The 25,926-nt window shown below is 37.9% G+C and overlaps 1 protein-coding gene across 19 annotated transcripts in view; it reads right to left on the bottom strand.

Annotated features, from left to right (window-relative positions):
- The window catches only part of BNC2 (basonuclin zinc finger protein 2), a 455,057-nt gene that overhangs the window by 233,553 nt on the left and 195,578 nt on the right, over window positions 1-25,926 (bottom strand). For 7 of the 19 annotated variants that reach the window (XM_054658724.1, XM_054658729.2, XM_054658722.2 and 4 more), the window contains one exon: window positions 15,730-15,840. The exons of the other annotated variants lie outside the window; for them this stretch is intronic. In XM_054658724.1, coding sequence (XP_054514699.1) covers window positions 15,730-15,840 — 111 coding nt within the window. The remainder of the gene's footprint in view (window positions 1-15,729; window positions 15,841-25,926) is intronic. 19 annotated transcript variants of the gene reach the window in all.

Below are 25,926 nucleotides of genomic sequence, written 5' to 3'. Positions count from 1 at the left end.
GAAGAGAAGACCTGGAAGACTGCTTTCTCAGACCCTTATAAATCACAAGGGAGAATCAAGTCCACTGGCGACAGATCTTTCTTTCCATAAGCCTAAGGCTTTTCTTATGAACTATCACTAAACTCAGAGGAAAAGTAGGAGCACTGGTGCACAAGAGCTTACAATTAGAGACAGAAAAGGGAAGTATGGGAGAGGGAAAAGTATATTCTGTCTTCCTTTGTTTTGTGTTGTTTAGGGATTAAAAAACTATCAATGACTACAAGCTTGAAAAGCCACTTCTACAGGCCTCTGTTTCGTTTAATCTTAAAATCTTATTTTATGTTCAAGTGGCACAATCTATAAGAGAAAGGCATCTATTTCTGATGTATAAATTATGAATTAGCCAAAATTTTGTTCCAGATGATACGTCAATAAACTTCATTTGTTTGAGAGGCCAATGCTATAGAATCATAAATAATATAGCACAAACTTTGGCTCAGCCTATACTAATATGCCAAGATCATTCGCTCAGTAGTAAACTTCAGAGGTACCCCAAAGAACAGAGCTATGGAGACACAGAGGCCTTCATAAATCTTCTGTAATCTTGCATTTTCAAAGTGTGGGCTAGGGGAACATTAAATTCTCACCCACGGTTTCCAAAATGGAGACACCGAAGAGGTTCATCCAATCTGATAAGCTTAGACCTGCAGTCAGCACTCAACCCTGGGTGCATGGCAGAGGAAGGCAAAGACCAAGAAAGCAAAAATGGAGATAAATGCACAGTTGGTTTCAAAAGGACTCTGCCCTGAATACGGAATATTAAAGGCATAATGTCATTCACAAGACACAGGAACTCTTTAAAATTCAAAACAATATTGACTGTCTGCAGGTATTCTTAAACGGAATTTTACTTGTCGACCATTTTTAATAAGGAACAGAGGGCATAAATAGGACCATTCCATTTAAATTAGATGTATTTTTAAATTGAAAGTGCATTGTGTCTCAGAGTAGGCAGGACTGAGCTCAACTGGTTAGGGCATCACTGATGTGTTCATGCCTTACTGGTAAAATATTCTGTTTTTACCTATTCTTTAAAGACAATGAAAGCCTTTTCAGTTCTTCATTCTTCCCTGTACACTCAAGGTAATTCCCATCTGACATATGAATAACAGAGTCCACCAAACTGCCTGGCTGTTTTCACAGTATTAGAGATTATTTCAAAAAATTTTTTTTATTTTTTTTACACAATAGACTAATTACTCACTGATTTGTGTTTATAAATAATGGCATTTCAGACCAAAGTCTGACTTCTATAAATATGTAATACAGTTTTAACTGGATTATATATAGGTAAATGTAGTATTATGCAGTATAGCATAATCAATTGCATTCAGAAAAGGGAAATATCTTATAGAAGCTTCTAGCTCAAAATATATTGCAGCTTCCAGGTAGCAAAAAAATTATTCACAAAGCTATGCCTTTTCCAATCCTAAGTGTTGCCTACTTTCCAAACTTTTAGAAAATTATAGGTCCACAAAGTTATGTTTGTGTAAGTTTTCTAAATATTGACATGTGCTATACGTAATGCAAAATATTTTTCACTTCTAAATATTAGTTTTATCTTGCTTTTCTTTCTAGTCAGATAACTCTTTAAAAACAACCATTTCTATATGCCTCGGTTTCCTCACCAGAAAGGATAGTAACTGTTTACCCTAAGATGCCACCCACTCATCCTATTCCACAGGGATATTTTAAGGATTAATGAAAAAATAAAGGTAAAGTGTTGTAAGCTATGCAAAAAAGAAGGCTTGAATACAGAAACAATGGTCATCTTAAGCTATACTTTCAAAAGAGACCGTTACGATGTTGTAACTATATCTACCTGTTCCTTTTCCAAGCTATCAGGTAGATATTACATCATGTATATTTCAAAATGATAATCTGTTTATTCAATTGATGACTTCAATCAGTAAAAGAAAAACAAGTAACTTAAAAAGCCTATCATCTTAACCTTAGATTTCAGCTATAAGCAAAATCAGACCCACTTTACATTTCCCTTTATTACTCTGACAGATTCTAAATGCATCTTTACTTTACTATTACTTCAAATGATTCATATTACAAGATTTTGTCACAGAACTGGGGAAAACAATACAGGGTTTGGGTTTCTTACCCTCCACCAGTCACTTGTCCTAGAAGCTAAACAAAACTCCCAGCTCTGGCTGATCATGGCTGGGAGCTCATTAGGCTGTTCCTCACGTTAAATTACTGAAAAGGGTGATGTATTTATAATACAGCTTGCGATGCTATAAAATGGCTCATCAATCTGTTTTATTCATGGAAAGTCCACATAAGGCCACTAGTCTGTTACTGGCAATAAACCTTGGGTGCGTCTTCAAAAGACCTGCATATTAGATAGTGATTTATGTCTCTGTCCAAGAAATCAAACATGATACTAACAAGGCAAGGGATAACTCAACTGACACTTTCAAAAGCAATATAATTTCAGTACTAAATCAAGTGACTATAACATATACGGAGAAGAGAGAAAGACGATTAGCATGTATATATTAAAATAAAAAATAGAGTGTTAAGAAATACCAATCCTGAGTGTTCAGATCTTAAACCATTCCTAATCTATTCCATGCATTATTTTTCTTAGATGGTATTTCTTACACAGCATATGTGTTCCTCAGCTCCCATTTTATAAGTGGAATATCCTTTTGTAAAGACATTGATATATCCTAAATAGTTTGCTTATTTTGTTAATACCCAAAGGCAGAGTTGTTCAGCTGTTTCTAACCTCAAAATGTAAATCTGTTTTGGATGAGACATAAAGACCCAACAAAGAGAAACAAGAAATATTTAGAATCAACATAAGAAACCAAAATAATTAATTGAGTCATTGTTTTCAGATAATAGCACTTTTATTAGAATTTTTTTTCTCTCAGGAGTTTGCAAAACTCAATACTACACAGAGATCTCATACTTTAAAAACAAGTAAAAACTAACTATAAAACAAATGTTTTTTTTTAACCATTGGGTTTTCTTTTAGGTTGCCAAACCAGTCACTTAAACAAATAGGATGAATGTGAAAATGGAGATGTAGAAAATAATGGGGCTTTTCATGAAAGTGAATAAAGAATTCAAGATGCCTTACTTGTTATTTTTATCTTCAGTGGTCTACTTTTTGAAAAATTCATTTTAATAAAAGATTTAAGGTGAATTATACAAATGTAATATAGTATTACACACATTGAACCTGTCTGCATTATTTTACTTGAAAAAGAGAAACCTCGTTGTTAAAGGAGAGGTTTTTACACCCTAAGTGCACATGATATCATCACTTTTCTTCCCCATCAGTGTGCCTCATATTTTCCTTCGAGCAAATCTGAAATCTACTGGAGTTTTTCCTCATGGGCAGCTCAATCTTATGGACAGAAGTTGTGCATGCAACAACATTCCTAAAAGTGAAAGGGAGAAAGGCATCCTCCCTGTTATTGTTAGTCAAAATAAAACACTCAGCTTCAGCAAAGAGTAACTGAAACACCTTCTACTTGGAGGCAAGCATTTCTGGCAAACCGAAGTCTTGACACACCAAGCCCAACAGGAGATAGGGTATACTTCCTCAAGGGCACCCTGTGGGCCCTACTCCCTAATGGTTTATGGGATCAAGTTTTGAACTCGTGATTTCAAAATGTTGGCGGTTATATGTTTCTGTTTATATTAGATGATTTCCAAATTACAAACTAGTATTTTTAGTTTAAAATTACCTGATTTTCAGAATAAATGCATTTTTTAAATGCTGCAAAATGACTTAAGAGTACAGTGAATTTTAAGACTATAAAGAGAACTGCAGATTCATATGGACAAATGGGTCTGTGTAGTTTTACTGTTAAACAACTTTTAAAATAACTGCAGATCAATTAAGTGTGACAGTTGATTACTCTTCCCCATCTCACCAAAGCTTTTGAAATAGAGAAGAGGGGAAACACACGCACTCACAAATGTAAGTGCCCACACACAGAAATCTCCCCTTCGATATGTACAAACAGAAAATAAACTATCTCCTCTTGCCGCCTTAAATACAAAATGCACACATATACACCATTGCCCAGACATCCTTCAGTTTATCTCACGGACAAATGAAATAAAAAGGGCTTCTTTTTGTGTGTTTTAAGACACACACAAAAAAGCACACACGCTCCCTCCAAGAATCCTGCCTCCAATTTTCTGTCACAAGGAGCACTCTGGGGGCCTGGCGGGGGAAGTGTTTGGGAAACAGAAGGAGCCGTTTCAGCAGGCATCGGTTTCTCTCTGTGCCTGTGAAGTGGACATTGGCATATCTTGCCTAGGCTGCTCCTGTGGGGTTCATCTGGTCGGCAGGGTGGGGAATAGTTGTCTGCACCATACCAAGGTCAGCCTGCTAGGTCTGACAGTCTCTGTCTCTGTACAAAGAAAAGAATCAATACTTTTGGACTACGGCTGTGCCCTCAGTGTAAAACAACAAACATGCAGCGTCTGACATGTTTCTAGGTGATTTGTGGCAGAACCTCTTGTCTGATCTGTATCCAGGAGCTGCTGTGTTACTGCTCTTTGCTTTTCGCCTCCCCCACTCCTTCCTCGGCCCCCCTCCTGCCTGCCCCAGCTCTGTGATGTCTAATACTTTACTCAGGTACAGAGGCGGGTGTTCTACCCTACAGCTACTTGTCACTCAATAAATCACACCTACAAGCGCAGTCTGCACAGAGTGATCTGGGCTTTAACAAAGGATCAGAGGGACAAAGTGCAGGCAAGATGCTGTAATTATAGCAAAAATAAAACATTCAGAGAGAGGGACAAAAGCACAGGCTCTTAGGCAACTACAGTAGAAATTGTATTTTTTGTCCTCTCTTTTGGTTTCACTCTCTTAATGCACTCCTCCCATCTTTCTTCTGCCGAACCCCAACATCATTTATTTTTGTTGTTCTTGCTCATTTTCATTCTAACTAGAGTTCAGGGCATAACATAAGCATTATTAAAGAGTCCATTAAAATAAACAATGCTCATCTCAGATGTTAAAATGTACCTAAGTTGTGCTAATGAAAGAGAGGCAATTTTAATAATTATCTTTACTATCTTCAGTTTATATCCTTATCTAAAATATTTGCGCATGCAGGTCCCAAATCCTCCTGAAACAGACCAAAACATAACAACAGTACCAAAAGACAGCTATTAATTATGACTTGAACTTAATTATTTGAACAGCCATTAAACAATTTAACTTACACAAAAACACACTTGTTTTGTCTGAGTTAATTTGTGTAGATATATTTCTTCAGTAAAATATTAACATATAGGTTGCTCAATTTGCTTTGGAACAATTTTATACTAGATCTGTTCTTTTTTACCCATCCCCCATGCCCCCAAATTTATTTTCCAGAGCCTGAACCATTAGCCAAGTCAGATAAGAAGGTTTTGGACAGTGTATTCTGTTCTAAATATTTTAAATGCAGCAGTTTGAGTTATCCCAGCAATTTCAGTCACATCAGACACCTCTTAATGCAGGAAAAATGATGTTCCATCATGGAGGTCTTGCACAAGTCTCTACTGTAACTGTTGCTGATGAAAATAAAAGTGAGTTAGAATAGCTCTACACTTCCTTCCTAGTCAATCAATGCCTGACAGCACCAGTTCCTTCAGCCATGTACTTCAGCGATGATAGATCAATAACTGTGGTTTAACAACAGGGAGCCACCAATCATTATACGAATGATTAAAAGGGGTCTCACTCACATACACCTCTGCAGACAGACTAGGCCATGAGATCAGAATCCTTGCCACATTATGCTTCATATTACAGAAATTCAAGTAAAGGAGGGAAAAACTGGGGGAGGGAAAATCATTACGATACAGCATAAAGGAAATATCAAATGCTTCATGACCATGCTAATTTTGAGCCACTATCTTAAAACACAAATTCTCCAAATTCACTAAAATAAAGATGAATAAAAGCAAATATGGGGGGACACTGCTTATTGCTAAATCCTACAAAGCATCAATGTATTAAGATTACTTGGAATTTGCCCCTATACACACCCGCAGGCCGCATCTGCCGACAGTATGAGACTCAGGTAACTATCTCGGAAATCTCCGCTGCAGTGACTTATTTTATCTCACTGTATTACAGTTCCTCCTTGACTATCTATCTGAAAAGTCTAAAAGGCCATAAAAAGGCAGGACTATTTCATCCAGGAATAAAAAAAGTCCCTAGCACAAAACAAAATTCAAGCATTATTGACAAATTAATTAAATGAATGAATCAGACTTTTAAAAAATCGAGTCTCTTTTTGAAATAATTCTAACAAAAGATATTATACAACTTCCCTCATGTGCCTATTATAGAATATTTTCCTTGAATTCACTTATTACAAAGCAAAGCCTATTATCAAACTATCAAACTGTTCCAAATGGCAAAATTCTCCACAATTGCTGACTTTCCTTTCTCATTTGTCTAGAGCAGCAGCGAACGACTGTCCTGGCATGCACAGTCAGGCAGCAAAGAACACGTGCTGACTGGGGGCCACTCTGATCTCAGTACTGTTCTAGAAGCCACAGATGTACTGACCTCTGACAGAATGAAGATGGACACGTGTGGACATATTCGCCACGCATTGTAAGTACTTCAGAAGAGGCATATACAAGGCAGTGTTCTTAATAGGGGAGGTTTGTCACCCAGGAAACACTGGGAATGTCTGGAGACACTTTTGGTTGTCACAACTGAGTGTGGAGGACAGTTACTGGTAGCTATGAGTAGAGGTCAAGAAGCTGCTGAATATCCCACAATGTAGCACAAAGAATTATCCAACACAAAATGTTACCAGTTCCAAGGCTGAGTAACCCTGTGTGTAGGTGCTCAGGGAACACAGAAGAGAATGTGCTTAATTCTACCTCGAGAATGGAGGAAAGGGAGAACTCTACTCACCCGTAAAAGCAGGAGACAAGAAAAGTGGTTACAAGAAAGGACAAAGGGACGACAATGGGGCCACCCATGCTGAGGAGTTTCTGTCTCATTCGATGCACCAGGAGAACTGATGGTAGGATTCGGGGGTGGGGAGGGACAGAATTCACAGTACCAGTAGGAGAAACAGCCTCAAGAATGTTGAAAGTGGAGTCTGAAGTCAAGAAATAATGGAAGGCTCCCTCACCTCAAGATTTGCTGAGGTATAACTGGTATACAAAAAACCACACAAAATTAATGTCTACAATTTGGTGAGTTTGGATATATGTATGCATTCATGCTACCATCACCACAACCAGAATAATAAACATATTCATCATCTCCAAAAGCTTCCATGTGGACCTTTAGGGTTTTATTTGTTTTTGTGTTGTGGTATGAATGCTTAACATGAGAAGTACTGTCTTAACAAATTTCTAAGTGCACAATATCATATTGTTAACTGTAGGCAGTATGTTGTACAGCAGATCTCTGGGACTTATTCATCTTATATAACTAAATTTATACCCATTCAAAACAACTCCTCACAGAGGGAATCTTTACAAGATTAGAGGCACTGGGGATGCAGAATAATGAACGGGGAAACAAAAGTCAGTTGCCATTTCAAATTGGGGAAGGAGGTATGAGCTAGGGAGAAGGACAAGTCTAAGCTGACTTTCTGGTTTCTAGCCAGATGGTGATGCTATTTAAAGAACGGTGGAGGCTGACTATAGTGGGGCAAGGGTAGACACTAAAAATTTACCTTCTGACTGGCTTAGTTTTGAAGTGGATCAACCAAGAGAGCTCCATACAAATATGGAGCCCTACAGAGAAGCCTGGGTTGGAGAAACAGGTGGGCAGTTAACATCAAATCTGCAGAAATTTAAAATAATGGGAATGAGTACAACTACCCCAAGTGTGCAGGTGAAAACCCAGTACAGAATACCTGGAAAAGATTTATGTTTAAAAGGATACAAAGGTGAACCAGAAAACAAGGAGTCAGAAAAATAAAGATTGAACTGGAACAATGAAGAGTTAGAAAATCCAAAGACTTAAAGGTGGAGCAAAAGTGGTCAGTGCCATCAAATGTCACGGAGAAATAAGTAAAAAAAACAGAAACGCTTCTACAATATGCTTCAGATGAGAGGTCAGCGCTCCAGAGCTGTTGTTGTGGAGAAGACAAGAAACAGAAGCGAGACTGTGGGAGGCTAAGGCAGAAGAGGAAACAAATTTTTTATGTCCTCTTTCTAAAGGCTGAGTTCTGAATGGAAGTTGAGAGAAAGGGACTGCCAGATGGAAACAGAGGTGTGACTTGGCCATCAGTAGGCTGAAGGGAATGTGCTTGGACCAGAAAGAGGCGTATCATGTATTAATAATAGGAAAGAATTAGAAATAAACTCTAGGAGAACTGTTTTATCCATATAATGGAATAATGTGCAGACTCTAAAGATGATAGAAGGCTGTTCATAATATCAGACATACAAATACACAAATGCATCAATGACATTACATCATATCAATATTATATATCATACTATGATGTCACCTGAAGCATAATTTGTGGGGGCTACTTGGGATACATAGGTGTGTGGATCTTAGGACAGGCCAGTTAGGGTTACAGAAGATGTTCCTGCTTTTTGTAATCTCTGATTTTCTAAAATTCTTATGTTTAATATATGTAATAATACACTTTTAAAGGAACCAACCCCCTAAGTAGAATAAACACAAGTTCAATAATAGGCCAGAATTTCGGGGCAAGAGAAGGGATGGCATCCATAGCACTCAGAGGTAGAAGGAGATCCTAATTTACTAATTTGCAAGGGAATGGGGACATCTCTACATTGCAATAAAACTGTGCAGCAATTTAGAAATTCTCCAAACCAGTAATATATGTAGAATGAGTGAAAATTTTCATTGTTAAACTATTTAGACATTTACAAAAATTTTCATATGTGTGCTATTAAGTGTTTTCGCAGTAATCTCAAAACATGGAAACAGACAGCTATAAGGTTGGAGAATTTGGAGTCAGGGGGAGTACTGTAAGGGAGAAGGGTAAAAAAAGAAAACAAAACTTTAAACAGCCCGGTATATTTTGGTCAATGTTCCTAAATGCCACTGTGAAACAAAGCCACTTCAGTTTCTACTACCTGAAACTAAAACACACATTACCCTGCTCAAATGCTTGGGTAAATGCTTGTTTTCACCGTGAATAGTCCCCATATTGTTCAGCATATCACCTCCTGGATTCCTTAATATTTCTTTTCCCATCAAATGGTCTAAGCCACAATTAGAGGGAACAGTTCCAATGTCAAATTCTTAACAATTCTCTTATCCTTCCAAATTCTGGGAAAGATCATAGGTCTTATAAGCATGTGCCCAGCCCTTTTCCTCCCCAGCATCAATAAACAACTTGGTCTGTCTCTTAAGGAAAGACTGTACTTTGCCTCACAGCTAATTTACCAACTATCCCAGAACAGACAATCCAACTACCAAATACCCAGTGCTCTCTTTACCCAGATGTTGAAGGCACTCTTTCTTATGCCCACACCCCCCACCCAACTTTTTTCCCTTACACTCCTTTCCCTCTAAAAAGCAATGGCTGAAGGACACAGAAGATTTTAAGGTGACAGTTTACATTGTCTTAAAATCATCAACTAGGATCAGAAAAATACATTACGCCGATACACAAACCATTGATCATCGCAATTGTCTCTTTTTTTGAATGTGATTAAACTTAAGCATGAATTCATTTGAGAGCTAGGTCCTAGAACAGTGGCTAACTTAAGAGAGGTACTCAATAAATATTTGCTGAATGGCTGAATGGATGGATAGATGGACAGGTGTGGGTAAATGGCAGATGGATTGGGGGGGGGGGCATGTGAATGCACACACGTGCACTGACTTAATGCAGAGGGCCCTGACAACAGTATTACAGTCAAATTCTATTGTACCGCCATGTAAAAGGGCTCTCCGTTTCATTGTGCCCTTCTGCAATTTCAGGACCCCTGTTCACTGGCAACCACGCTGCTTCTCAAAATCCCAAGCTTGCGGCGGGCACAGTGGCTCACGCGTAATCACAGCACTTTGGGAGGCCGAGGTGGGCGGATCAGGAGGTCAGGAGATTGAGACCATCCTGGCCAACATGGTGAAACCCCATCTCTACTAAAAATACAAAAATTAGCTGTGTGTGGTGGTGCATGCCTGTAATCCCAGCTACTCGTGAGGCTTGAACCCAGGAGGCGGAAATTGAAGTTAGCCGAGATTGCGCCACTGCACTCCAGCCCGGTGACAGAGCGAGACTCCGTCTCAAAAAAAAAAAAAAAAAAAATTACCAAGCTTGTTTCTGCATCAGGGTCTTTGTCACTGCTGTTCTCTCTGCTAGAATATTCTTCCCTTGATCTGTGCAGGGCTTGCTCTCTCATTTTATTCAGTTCTCTGCTCAACTGTCATCTCCTCAGCGTTGCTTTTCTTGGCCACACGATGTAAAATAACAGGCTCCTCTCTAGCCTCACTTCCCATCCCCTTATTCTCTGCTTTTTTCTTCATAGCCCTTATTATACTCCCTATTTTATCTGTTCTTTACTATTTGTCTTCTCCACTAGAATATAATCTCCAAGGGGAAAGGACTTTGTTACACTGTACCTCCAGCAACCAAATAGATGCCTGAAACAGAATTATATGTTCAGTTAATATCTGTATTCAGCCAAATTATTCCCTGCAAAATATTTTACAAATCTAACATCTCACCCCCAAATAAGTTTTACTCACATTAGGGACCCCATAATTAGTTGTTCTCCAATTGTACTATTTACTAGCACTTTGCATCCCTTGCCTACAATGTCTTGGACTTCCCCTTGAAAATTACACATCTTTGGGGCCGGGCGTGGTGGCTCAAGCCTGTAATCCCAGCACTTTGGGAGGCCGAGGCGGGCGGATCACCTGACGTTGGCAGTTCAAGACCAGCCTGTCCAACATGGAGAAACTCTGTCTCTACTAAAAATACAAAATTAACCAGGCGTGGTGGCACACGCCTGTAATCCCAGCTACTAGGGAGGCTGAGGAAGGAGAATAGCTTGAACCTGGGAGGCAGAAGTTGCAGTGAGCTGAGATCGCGCCACTGCACTCCAGACTGGGCCATAAGAGTGAAACTCCATCTCAAAAAAAAAAAAAAAAAAAAAAAAATACATACCACTTTGTATTAGTTCCTTGTTTATGTGTGCACCTCCTACTCTTTAGCAAAACATAAGCTGCCTAAGGTATCCATTAGCACGGACTATAATTAGCCTTCACAAACAAAGCCAAATTTTATTGGATAGCAGAAAAAGAGAAAGGACAAAAAGGGGGAAAAACTAAGTTTCCACAGAATGTGCCAGCCAATACGACTGCTATACAATAGGCCCTCTGTATCTGTGGGTTCTGCATCCATGAATTCAACCAACTGCAGATTGAAAATACTCTGGAAAAAAAAATAACAACAATAAAAATAATAGTAATTTAAATATCAATACAGTATACCAATTATTTACATAGTATTTATATTTTATATTATACTATGTATTGTAAGTAATATAAAGATGATTTCAAGTGTACGAGAGGATGGACATAGATTATATGCATAGTAATGCCATTTATAAGGAACTAAACCATCCTCAAATTTTGGTATTTGAGGGAGGTCCTGGAACCAATTCTCTACAGATACTGAAGGATGACTGTAGATGATCTAACTTAATCCTAAATATTCTAAAGTGTATATACCATTATTCCCATTTTAAATGTAAGGAAACTGAGGCTCAAGAAAAGTAATTAACCTTCCCAACGTCATGTGGTAAAATTGATTTTACAACCTAGGGGTTCCTTTCTTCATTCCTAGAGAGAAAGAAGGTGTGAGCCCTTACCTCATTCCTGTATCATCAGAAGAACAGATGTAATGGGTAATATACTCATCTTCTAACAAAAAAACCCTAGGTTTTAAGTCTTACTATAGCTAGTCCTTATTAACTGTTTGAACTTACTTGGATAAACCACATAAACTCTCTCAACCAGTTTCCTCATTTATAAAACAGCATGTACCACCTGCCCTTACTAAATCACAAGTTTACTTGGAGACTGACTTCAATAGTATATGGGGAAGTGATCAGTATACTATATAGCTGTATGTTAGTTCCCCAGAGATGAAAACAAAGCTAAGGTACGTATTATAGAAGACTCTGGAGTCCTCTGTCTCATAATTTCCGAGGCCATCAAAGTTTAGTGTTATCAGTTTCCTCTCTGCACTCAGGGATTCCCTCCATCAGAGTTCCAATATATTAATATTTCTATTGTTTTGGAGACTCCTATTAAGCAGGCATGAACATCTAATGATCTTATTTTCATGTCTATTTCTAAAGACTACATGTGTTGTGTGTGTGTGATTTGTTGTGAGAACATTCCTGAACTTAAAAACATCAATAAAATTAATTTCTTAAGATGTTTCTAATGTCCATGTAAATACACATAAGAAAAATTACTTTGTAAATGTCTACTACAGAATTAAATAATAACAGAGGTTTTTAAAAATAAAACCAAACCATTTAATGCATAAAACTAATCTGAAATTATTTAACTCAACTACTTAGACAACTTCTTAGCATCAAAGACAAGTAACAGAGCAGGTCTAAGTTTTAAGTGTGTAGAAAACCACACTAACAATTGTCTTTAAACCACTAGTTATTTCGAACAGCTGCCAACATGTTTCCCTAGAAAAACAGACTGGGATTTAGGACCTTAAAAGTGATACCAGTTTGGTTAACCATTCAAAAGGAAATTTCTACTCAAGCTGTTAAACTCCCAATATTTCTCCTTCAGAGGGGAAAACATTCACATATTAGTTCATGAGTCTACTTTGTGTACTCAGAATAGATATTCTGGTCCTCTAAATGGTAGATGATGTGATGCTACATATTTAAAACATTCTAGAGCATATGGCTCAAAAAAGTAAACACAACAAACCTATGAAGTGTACAACAGGGCAAGGTCTCATTCTACTCTAATTACACCACATCGCCAATACTTTATTTAAATTCTAGGAGTCATACCTTAAAATAAATACTGATTACAATGAGGCATGGTCAGAGGTAATTGGCCAGATTTTAACTCATCACAAGAGAAAATACCCGGGCTGAGCGTAGTGGCTCACGTCTGTAATTCCAGCACTTTGGGAGACCAAGGCAGGTGCATCACCTGAGGTCAAGAGTTCAAGACCAGCCTGGCCAATATGGTGAAACCTCGTCTCCACTAAACATACAAAAATTAGCTGAACATGGTGGTGCATGCCTGTAGTCTCAGCTACTCAGGAGGCTGAGGCAGGAGAATCATTTAAACCCAGGAGGTGGAGGTTGCAGTGAGCTGAGATCAGGCCACTGCACTCCAGCCTGGGTGATAGAGTGAGACTGTCTCAAAAAATAAAATAAAACAAGAGAAAATATCCTACCTAAAACAGAAAAAGGAATGAATATTTGATGGCATAAAATCAGGGAGACTTTCTACTGCTTCCTTCTCTAGAAACACCATTCTTAAAAGGTTACTAAATCAATGTGTTTTTATTATAATTTTAAACAAATGCTTTTAAAGTTGCTATTACCTACAGTAAGTGCCTTAAACAGTAGTAGCAATATAAAAAGGAAAGCTTATGATCTGCCCTCAAGGAGGTTACAGTCTATTCTGGTTATACCCTTTCTGATTATCTCATCTGCTTCACTAAACAGCCAAGTGATTTCATCAATAACATCCCTAACACCTCCCCTACTCGCTCACTCAATTCCAGTGATCCATAGGCACTCCACTCTGTTTACTCTTTTTTTTTTTTTTTTTTTTTTTTTTTGGAGACGGAGTCTTGCCCTGTCGCCCAGGCCAGAGTGCAGTGGCGCAATCCCGGCTCACTGCAACCTCCACCTCCCGGGTTCAAGCCATTCTCCTGCCTCAGCCGCCCGAGTAGTGGGCTGATTACAGGCGCCCGCCACTGTCCCTGGCTAATTTTTGTATTTTTAGTAGAGACAGGGTTTCACCATCTTGGGGCTGGTCTCAAACTCCTAACCTCATGATCCACTGGCCTCGGCCTCCCAAAGTGCTGGGATTACAGGCGTGAGCTACCATGCCTGGCCCACTCTGTTTTCAAACTAATACAAATATGAGTTCTTTCTAATTTACCAAGAAGGTTATGTATTCCAGCTCTGTGACTCTGGACTATACTATAAAAAGAAGGGACTGAACTTCATGATCTCTAATATTATGATATTCTTGGTACTAATATTCTAGTTCTTAGAATATTTGCTCTAAAATTATGTATTTCTATAACTGCATTCCGGTGACTTTACACAGGTAAAAAACACAAAAGAGCATTTCAAAAATCTCAAAAAGAGTAATAATGTCCAATAGCGTCAATTCAAATGTGCCTGCTGGGATATCTAATCCACTGAACAAAATTTTAAAGAGTCAGGTGTGAATATTATTTCCTTACTTAATAAGAAAGAAAAAAATCTGAAAGCAGACACATGAAAACAGATTTTTCCAAATAAATTTTTGCCTTAATAAGTAATTTCCTCATTGAATAAATGTACTGTTAAACCTACAGAAACTTGCCTAGAGTCTACCTATAAAGTCCTGCTATATTAAATGTGTGGTCCAAAACAAGGGAGGAGGTAAGCCCCTGGCAAGAAAAGGGCTAACCCAACTAACGTGCCATTATTATTAGAGATTAGTTATGAAAACTTAACCCTCCATTGATCCTCGATTCCACCTTTATCCTGCTTCTCGAAATAATAGGCCTTTATTCCTCCTGTTTCCCAATGTAAAGGGAAATACCACGACAAGAAAATGACACTCTGGACTTGTGACATCAGTATTCATTTCATCTCAAACACTGAATTTGATAGGGAATGCTCCACGTTATTGATTTCCTAAACATACTTCAGAGTCCCAAGGTTGTCCCTCCTTTCCACGCCAGTCCTTCCCTGGCTGGCATCTACATATTTTGTAGCTCAGAAGCATGCTAAATCTTCCCTAATGCTGCACTTTGCCCAGAATGTCTGACTCTCACTACCCCTCCCAACCACAAGTTCATGGGTCCAGAACTTTCCTATCCAGAGAAATTCCACTACAATTGCATCCAACCATGGTCTTGACTCATAAGCCTATACCAAGTTTTTGCTCAAGGCCTCTCTCCTTTTAGCTGAGACTGTCTGGGGACACTGAAGAGAATTTCTGGCCTTGTAGGAAGCAACTACAACTTCAGGGTTTCTATGCAGTAAAAATTCCTGTAAACTGCCTGTATCCTAATCTGGTCTGGTGTTGGGTAGGATGCTCATCAATGATAGATTCATAAAAATGAAAGGAAAATAAAAGCAGGGGCAATAAGGGCATTCAGGAAAACAAAAAAACAAAAAAACAAAAAAAACAAAAACAAAAAAAAACAGGGGATCTACAAGAGACCCAGTAAGAAGAAGGTTTTGTTGTCCTCAGCTGAAAACGCTGTTCTGCTCTGGGATAAACTCTCAGAGTTCATGTCCACGTGAAATGTGAGCACCAGAATGCTTCACCTATACCATGAAGCATTGTGCTGATGCTGCCTACACCCTGCCTATTCTTAGATTCAGAATACTGTGAATCTTAAATTCAGAATAGGCAGGCTATAGGCAGCATTAGCACAATGCTTCATGGCAGAAGCAGGGAAGTGCCTTAGATATCACAGCAACTATCCTAAACTAGACCTGTAACTTCTTTATAAATTAAGGAAGTACCTTAGAAATCATAGCAACTTTCAGCCGGGTGCAGTGGCTCACGCCTGTAATCCCAGCACTTTGGAAGTCCAAGACGGGTGGATCACCTGAGGTCAGGAGTTTGAGACCAGCCTGAAAAACAAGGTGAAATCCTGTTTCTACTAAAAATAGAAAAAATTAGCCAGGCATGGTGGTGCATGCCTGCAATCCCAGCTACTCCAGAGGCTGAGGCAGGAGAACTGCTTGAACCTAGGAGGTGGAGGTTGCAGTGAGCTAAGACCGTGCCACTGTACTCCAGCCTGGGCAATAAGAGTGAACCTCTGTCTCAAAAAAAAAAAAAGAGAGAGAGAGAGAAAAGAAAGGAAAGAAAAGAAAGAAAGAAAGAGAGAAATCACAGCAAATTTCCTAAACTAGACCTGTAAATTCTTTGAGGTTGAGCAGTTCTTACCATCTTATTTTACCATTTGACACTATTTTATGCTACTAAGCATGAAAGTGTGTTTAATATTTGACTAGCATCATGAATTTATAGTCAAGACTGATTTAGAGATATGAAAATGCATAATGCAAGTTAATTTTCTAATCAGAACAAAATTTATTTCCTCTGAAACCAAGCCCTGGAACTGCACGGATCTAGGCACACTGGAGTTAGTATCATTACAAACATGATCTTTAGTAAGTAGGCATTTCATTTCTTAAAAATTATAATCCTAAACGATCTGTAAACAAATACTTCCTACCTGTTGAACTTTTCCTAGTAAATCATCAGTAACTAACGGAAAAAAACACATATTTCCATGATTAGTTTTTCAGTCATACTTGCAATAAGGACTTCCAGGATTAAAAATATTAAAGAAACTATCTTTAAAATTTTATCTGGTAAATTATCCCCATTTTTTTCCTTGTGCCATTTCAATGCAGATATTTATTTGTTAAAACACAGTAATTTTAATAACTACTTCATTGACAACTACTTTCAATGAGTTATTTCTTGTATAAAATTTGAATTCATATTTCAATAAATAGGAGATCATGTGGGTTTTTTAGAATATTTTTCCCATAAAATACATTTTTTTTTCTATGAAGAGCTACCTTCTAACATACTTTCCTCCAGAGCTATAGTTTGCCAGAGGGCATCTCTATCTATCTGATTTTGGTCTCATCTTCAATTCTCTGTTTTCTTCACTCTGGTAATGTTGGCATTCCCTTGATCTCTGCTATGTCCGCTGCAAATGTTCTCTCCTATAACTCTATATAGAAATTTTATTTGGTTTTTCTCAACATCATGAATCCTCCAATAAAGCAGGTAGGTGGCATTAAAGATATTTAACGTGCTTCATTAAAAGAGAGAAACAACAGCTTAAAAACACATGCACAGAAAGGTTACTGACCAACACTATCAATTATCTAAATGCTACAATGCAACTGACAACACAGTAAACAACATCTAAGCTATCTTGGCAATTAAGTAAAAACATCTTTCAAGAAACCATAGGTCAGCTTTCATTATTGAGACTCATTGGGTGATTCTGGAGCTAAACACTTCAACACACATCCAGCAGACCTGTTTTCCTAGTTTAAACATGGTATCTAAACAGCAAATATATCTGTTTTGCCGCCCATCTGAAATGTAGTCTACACTAATCTATACAAAGCCAGATGCACACACATTTTGAAGCAATATATTCTTAACAAATTTTTGATGTTTTGAGGAAGGGCTAATTCACTTAAATGTAGTTAGCATTATTCAACCTGAACATTTTGTTTGCCTGACATATTTTGATTTTTTTTCTGCTTCAGTCTACAGTTAAAAAATTCACAGATAAATTCAAATAGTTATGAACTAGTACTAGAGTGATATTACACTCTGAAAAAATTTAAAACCAATAAAGAACACTGTAGGCTTCCTATTTCCACCAAAAAGCTAAATACTAATTTCAGAAAAGCACACATCACTCACATACACACACACACACACACACACACACACACGCTGATGTTATAAAAGTACTGTCACTAGAATACATGTTTTGGTTGTTTATCCAAATGGTAATGAGATGTGATGATATACCTTCTTTAGCCAAGTCCTCTTTTGTAATAATAGCATCCATTTATTTAACAGCTAACCAAAATTTGGAGTGCTGTCTATGTTTATTCAAGGAGTTTTTCCTTTTGCAAATCTAACCGGCCTATACAAGAATAAAATCCACAATCAAGCTCTTGTTAGTTCCATGATCTCCTCAACTGAGATTAGGTGGTAAAAACAACTAAAGCATTGTTACTGACAAGATAATCAACATTGTAGTTAATTGAAAATTAACAGTGGGACTCTCTACTTAGTGCCAAATGTAGTAATTTGAGGTGGTCATCCTTAACAGCCCAAGAAAGTCGATTTCCAGTTATCAGAAAGTGAGGATTATCTGAGCAAATAATACTTTCAACTTCTTATTGACATAATTAAATTTAATGAGATAGCCTTTTGACAGCATTTTCTTTCTAGCATAAATTATTTAGATATAATCAAACAAGAAATGTTTTGAAACCAAAACATTTACCACATTCGTAATATGAAAGTTAAGAAAGGTATAGTTCAAGTTTATATACAGAAAAAAATATAGCATATGTTTTGAGGACCTACTATGTATGGGGCACTATGCTGGATACAAGGATATACAAAGATCAACACAACTTTATTCTTGCCCTCAAGGAGAGCATCTTTTAGGTGGGCTTACCTATTCTCCACTCTATTTGCACCCCAAAACACTATTCAAGAACTCAACTAAAACTCCATCCCCTTTTTAAATTCTTCCTTGGCTTTCCTGTCCTCTGTGATTCCATGGCACAAAGATTGGCATTTATCACATCAAGCAATTATTAGGTACGTTCCTACTAAGTGCCAGACACAATGGTAAGTGCTGAGACCTGAAAGATGAACAGGACTAAACCTGTCCTTCGGGAAGATCACATTTAGCGAAGCTCCCATGGAAAGACCAGCTTATTTTTATGCACCTCGTTTTTCTTCTAAAGGAAGGAGACCTCACTGGAAGACCTCACTGTGTTGCCCAGGCTAGTCTGGAAGAGATCCTCCTGCCTCAGCCTCCTGAGCAGCTGAGACTATAGTCACAAACCACTGCACCTAGCTTCTTCTTATGCATCTTTACACTGCCAGCCCCTGGCATACCGCGGGAGCTCGATGTGTTAATTAAGTATCCTATGAAAAGACCTTTAGATGAGAAATCAGAAAACCACTGTGACACTCTGGGCCTCACTTTTTCCACCAAACAATGCAGTCATTGTCATTCTCCGATATGATCTCAGGGTATACCATACATGAGTGAATATTCTGATTTCAAGTGAGAGTGGTAAACATACTTAACCACGTCAGGATGTACTTTAAACAATTTTAAACCCCTCTAAGCTATGATTAGTTCAATGACTAGGCCTATGCTAAAATACCATCTTGAAACATTATTGTAGCCATTATTGTGGAATTTACTTTCTGATTTTGATATATTGAGTTCTTTTCTTGTCTCCCCTTATCCACAGATGTATAATTTGGGTCTGCTGTATTCTTTCAAAGGAAGAATTGGCAGGGTGGTTGCTGTTACCTAGGGTAAGTGTGTAATCTCTTTGACTTTCCCTTATTGGGCAAACTGCCCAGTGAATATCAATTTTTTTAGGGCTACAAATATGGTTTTAATAGATTCACAGATTTTAAATTATTATAATTCAGAGCACGTCTCTCCCAGGGTGAGCAAATAATTCACAACAATCCATGAGATGCAAAGGAGATGACAATGGATCAATCTGTATGTTAGTAAGTTGACGCAGTGCTTTACTGTTCCTTCTGTCTCTACAGACCCCACCCCCACCAAGACACACGATTTTCATATGAAAAAAATTGCTTTGGTGTATGAAAGTTTAAATTAGTCATAATACCCACTTTGGGGACTGAGGAAGACTTACTGTAAATCAGCCACTCAGAAACCACATTTGACATATTTTGGTTATAATGTAACTATAAGTTGCATAATATTGTACATATTGATTGGAGCCTGAGAATATAATGGAAAGCAACTGCCATATATTGAAAGTGACCAACCACAAGATAAAAAATTGTTCCTGAAGAGCCCACTAAGGGAGTAATTTTCCTTATAATCTAAAACTCCTTATCCTCTAGATGGCATATTCTATCACACCCCTAGGTTACATTTTGCCCTAAAGGTGCTAAGGTATGTTAACCTCAAATAATCCAACTATCCAACTCCCTCAGATCAAAAGAAAGTTCTAGCAGAGTAAACTAAATTTTTCCTTTATTGAAACAGTACTGGCTATTGTGAATTGGAGCAAAATAGCAAATGAGATGCACATCTCACTAGACAGCAACTTCCAATTAGTTGAGGATCTTATAACAGTTATAAATTCTTAGTAGAATCAGGCCCTCTGTTGTTTCTCTGTCCTGGTCTTTTACCTTTAAAATAACAATAATTTATTGAGGGAATTAAAGTATGTGAGATACTATGTTATGCATTGGCAAGGTGTTCCTTCCATCTACCTGCACAAATAGAGAACTACTCCTTCTCTAACTGCTTAAATTATCATTCCTGTAAGCAGTACATATTTCTTTAAACAGAAACAAGCAGAAAGAAATCACATACCACAGAAAAAGAAATGAAGATCAGCTCATCCACTTTTAAGAAGCAAAAACGTGTTAGAAACTTGAACTGCAGCTTAGAGTGGACGGTAGGAAACTTTGATGTGGTTTCATCTCCTCTGCATGATCCATGATAATAGTTAACCTTATAATTTGTGGACCATGACTCCAATAAAAATATGTAACTACAATTTAAAAACATATAATAATTGTGTAATTCAACTGCTTTTGTTAGAAGTTGGTTTCTGAAACAGATTCTTCTATCAAATAAGTACTGAAAGCATGCACAATGTTTCAATCCCACTGGGTACTATTTTTAGTTTTTCCTTACACTCTTCTCTAAATCTTCACTAATCTATCATATGTCATGGTTTAATAGAAGCATTAACTATGCCTATTCGGGTTCCTAGGACCATTGGAAAATCCCAGTAAAGATTTGGGTCTACTTTTGAACATCTGAAAGAGCCAAATTACCCTGTGGCAGAATTCCGCTAAATACCTCTATTTAGAATATATATATAGAATGTAAACATAAATAAAATATATTAGAGACAAGGTCTCGCTCTGTCACCCAGGCTGCAATTCAGGGCGCGATCATAGTTCACTGTTCCCTTGAACTTCTGGGCTCAAGTCATCTTCCCACCTCTGCCTCCCAAAGTGCTGGGATTACAGGCATGAGCCACTGTATCCAGCCAATTTAAGAAGAATATTAAGAGTGGCTGAATAGCTGACAACTTTCTCCCACTCCAAAATCAAGGACATAGGATATAACTGTTTTATGCTTTAGTCTGGATAAAGCAGTAGACTTGTGTTAATAAAAGGGAAATGCATTACCTATTCTAGATCATTCTGGTCCTAATGGTGAATGACCAATGTTCCAAGAGGTAAGATAAAATTACTGAAGGAAACGCAAACAATCCCTTCAAGTAACAAAGTGATGGTAAAGGTATACATGAACTCACCTGAGAAGTACAGTACAATAAATGCAAGAAAAGAGAAATTCAGAACAGCAAATACTCCAGAGCCCTCTATGCTTTTAGACCAAAACCAAAAACAATGTATGGGTTCCTTGGACTACTTAAAAATCCTCTCTGTCACGTCTCTTATTCTAGCCACATGAACCAACTTCCCCCACTGATCGCTAATTAGCACCTTCCCCTGAGCTTGCCCCACCTGAGTCATGCTTCCTGACAACCTGAAGACGCACATGCACAAGCCAAAAGTGTGGGAAGTTCATGCTCAGACGGCCATACGGATCAATGGAAATGAGAGCCAATGGTTAAATATTTCCTCAGAAGGCCTCAGAGAGAATGAGAACCCATCAGTTGTGGCACTGATCATCTCAGTAATTCATCTTTGTGTTGGTTTTCCCTGGTCCTTCATTTCTACTCTAGGATCCTCCCTAAACAAAATGCCTTCATGCAAGTCACTCTCTCAACTGTTTACATAAGGGCCCACATCACATCGGCTCCTCCTAAAAGACATCCTAAAATGTATGGATAAAATAATATGTGATTGCATCAAAATGAACGAAAAGGTGAAGCAATGAAATAACTCACAGGAAAAAGGAAAGGATAAGTGGTAAAAAGAAAAGAGCTAGGGAAGTGCAGAAAGGCTGGAGAACACATCTAGCCTTTCACATTCAAAAGAACAGGCAGCCCATGGAAAAGCCAAACTCAGGAGAGAATCTCTGTACGGTGCCTTTACCCCAACATCAGCCTTTACCTTTACCACCAGGGGTTCTGTTTGACAGAAAATTAGACTATATCCCGGAGTTTCTCATCAGCTCTGGTCCTATGCATCACTTCCAAAATAGAAACTGGACATACAGCTCATACTGTTTACTCAGCATTGAAGCCTGCCTCCCATGAGATTTGAGAAGCAGGCTCTGGTTGGCAAGTAAAGGAGAGCAGTTGGCCCACCGTTAGTCACCTCTTTAACCCAGAAGGCATCTTGTTTCACCATATGCCTGAGCTCCAGTCAGCAGATCCCGGTTTTAACACTGGTTTGACAAGTACTGTTCTGAAAGGCTTACAGAAAACAGACCCAAACTCCACCAAATATATCTACATAGCCTCAACAATGACTGAAAATGCAAGTTGCATAATCTAGAACAGAGCCAAGTGCAACAGTGAAAATAAACCTGTACATACATTGTAAGGTTGTCTTATGCCACAGTTTCTCTCATTAAGCAAACTCTGAACAAATCATTCATGGGTGATTGGTCACAAATCTTTTAGTGGTTACTGATTCACAAAACCACAGAAATAATACATACTCTGCTAACAGCAAGGGGTGTTGCTATGGCATCACAGATAATCACAGGTGAAACAGGGAGATCTGGGGCACTCCTATGAAGATGAGACAAAAGATCTTTAAAATAATACATCCAAATATCTGACATGTCAAATTGAAAATGTTTAACATTGGCCGGACGCGGTGGCTCATGCCTGTAATCCCAGCACTTTGGGAGGCCGAGGCGGGCGGATCACGAGGTCAGGAGATCCAGACGGTCCTGGCTAACACGGCGAAACCCCGTCTCTACTAAAAATACAAAAAATTAGCTGGGCATGGTGGCGGGCACCTGTAGCCCCAGCTACTCGGGAGGCTGAGGCAGGAGAATGGCGTGAACCCGGGAGGCAGAGTTTGCAGTGAGCAGAGATCATGCCACTGCACTCCAGCCCGGGCGACAGAGCAAGACTCCATCTCAAAAAAAAAGAAAATGTTTAACATCAACTATAGACCAATCCAGAGCAAAAAATCCTAACTGTTCAGGACAAAATGAAATCATAATTACGATTTTATCGTATCACACTCATAATCACCCTATGCATAATCCTAAAAGAACATTGTTCTAAATCCATTCTCTTTATGAGATTAAGTAGGAACAACAAACTCCAGCCATCAGGCTCCATTCATAAAAGGTTTTATAAGAGAGATTACATGTGACATTTTTTTCCTACAATTTATTAGTTACTTTATTGGACACTGTCGCCAAATTCTGTTAAAGAGTAAGAGAACACCATGGAGTAGTGAAGCAATCTAAGAGCAAGGTAAATAAAATCTACATCTTCAACTTTCCAAAAACAAAGTTCTCATTTGGGGACATAAAGAAACCAACTTCACGGAGTCAAAGGAATAGAGACAAGGAAAGAAAGCAGGGTAAACAACAGGAAGCAAAAATCCTGAATCAAATAGTAAATAATGACGCTGACAATTTTCCTACGAGCTGGAATCCCTGCTTAGTTTTGGGGGGGTTTTTTATTTTGTTTTGTCTTAGTGTATCTGTTTTCTGCTCTTTAGGTGACAGGAGTGCATTCTCATATAAAAGATAATGAATGATGCTTACATGTATTAGACATAGACTTATATGACTATAATTACAAACAAAATTCCTTTGCATATCAAAGGGAGAAAAACCTTTGTTTATTCAAGAAATTCCTAATGGTTTCATTTATAAGTAAAACTTTCTCTTTATTTGAGACCCAGTAGCATAGCACAGTATAGCTGGAAGACAGCAGGTAGCTCTTATAATAAACTTTGCACAGTTTTGAGGAAATAACATCTGAAAGCACTTCATTCTTCTAGGGTGAGTAGATGAATGGTTCAAAAAGAATAAAACTCCCAGGGAACATTCTGAGATTTAAAAAAAAAAAAAAAAACACACACACACATACAACTGAGAGGTGGAGGCATTCTTGCTAATTAAAATTTCCAGTTCTTATGGTCTTCTATATACACAAGTCCCAGTCAAGAAAGATCTGCAGGATCAGGCCTGTACCGAGAAAAAGTATACCATCATCACATCACATTAATTGTATTATTACTTCATAAGGCTAACCAGCCAGGTTTATACAGAATAGATTAAATAACAAGATAATCTCATAAACAATGCTCATTTCATCAGTGTACCAAATAAGTTTGATTTATATCTTTGACTGTTCTAATTAATTTCTGCATCCACATGCTTTAATTTACACAGCCAGACACCTACACTGCAGTAGGGACAGCCATTTTTTTAATGTGTTGAACTCTGAGACGGGTTCATGTTTAGTCTCCCCAGCGTTGCTGTTTTAGTTCCCCTACACTTAAAAAATGAAGTGACTGTTATAATACCTTGCACTAAAATTGAAGCATGCAGAAAGAAAATATTTTATCAAACTCAATACCTATCTCTCTTGCCAACATTCTACATTTAATTTTAGTTGTTATAGCTTTACTCAAATGTACAACTAGAACTGTTCATTCCAAAGTTCTGAACCTGCCTTTTCGGACTAATATTCCACTCAAAGCCTTTTAGATATATAAGTTCATCTCATTACAGCATCAATTTTATATCCTCATCTTTGTTTTAGTGCAGTTCCCAGAGGCTTAGGGGACAGCTAATTTTAAAAACATATGATTTCTAATCACAGTGAGGGTCTGGATAAAATTTTTAAACTGTCCTCTAGAATGCTGGTTTACAACAGCAAGTACTACCATTGAATAGTTAGAAATAAAGAAATTCTAGAGATGGAGGAAAATTAATCTCATCCCAATTTCCTAGCCAGAAAGACAAAAACATCCCTGAATCCAGATCCACTTACAATACACCATCAGTGACATCATATTAATGTCAGCACTCTTTTAAAACCCCTAAAAAAAATAACAATCTAAAGGAGTATCCTGGTGTCATGATTATTTTAGTTTAGTCATTTTACAACTCGCATGGATAGTCTCAGTGTAGGGATGAAGATGTGTGTTTACTTATTTAATCAGGCAAGCAAAAAGGTTTTTACTTGTCTTTGATATCAAACTTTTATTTATGGATCTAATCGATGTTTATTTGTAGGACTTTAATACAATAACAGATGTCAGCTATATCATCTGTTTTTGATTATAAACTCCTAGAGGGCAACGACCCTATCTATTCAGCTCACTTCTTATAAGATGTAAACATAGTACCATACCCAAGAAGGCACTTAAAGATGGTTTATATAACATTGATTTCAAGGGGACTTGGTCTGCGTATATGCTCCTTGAAGCTCTCCACTGGCACTCAATGAACAGTAAAGATTTACACTTTTATGTTCTTGGGCAATTCCACTATTCAGTTGTCTATAATGGCAGTTTTGAAACAGATTATTAGATGGGAATATTTCCGATTCTTAAAGTTTAAGAATCGGCATTTGAGCAACACCCAAATTCTAAACTAACTGACACTAGAAAAGTAGAAGGGAAAAAATAAAAGCAAGACCCAAATTTTCCATTTCTTAGCATCAAGTTAGCACATTTCACACACAGTGCAGGAAGATCTGCTATTTTCACAGGGAAACCTGCCAAGACAACTACTACAATGCCTAAAAATGTAGCCTCCTTGCATTCTTCTTCACCTTTCCCTCACCTTTCCTGAGGTCTAACTGATATTTACATCCTTTATTTAAGTCCACTTGGATTATACAAAACAAGGACTAAATTGAGTTAATTTTTTTTTTTAAGTCTCACTGTGTCACCCAGGCTGGAGTTCAGTGGTGCTGTCGTAATGTGATATCGACTCACCACAACCTCTGCCTCCGGGCTCAAGT

This window comes from Pan troglodytes, chromosome 11 (genome assembly GCF_028858775.2).
Source record: "Pan troglodytes isolate AG18354 chromosome 11, NHGRI_mPanTro3-v2.0_pri, whole genome shotgun sequence".
Taxonomy (NCBI): Eukaryota; Metazoa; Chordata; class Mammalia; order Primates; family Hominidae; genus Pan; species Pan troglodytes.
This window is presented reverse-complemented; position numbering and strand designations above follow the sequence as displayed.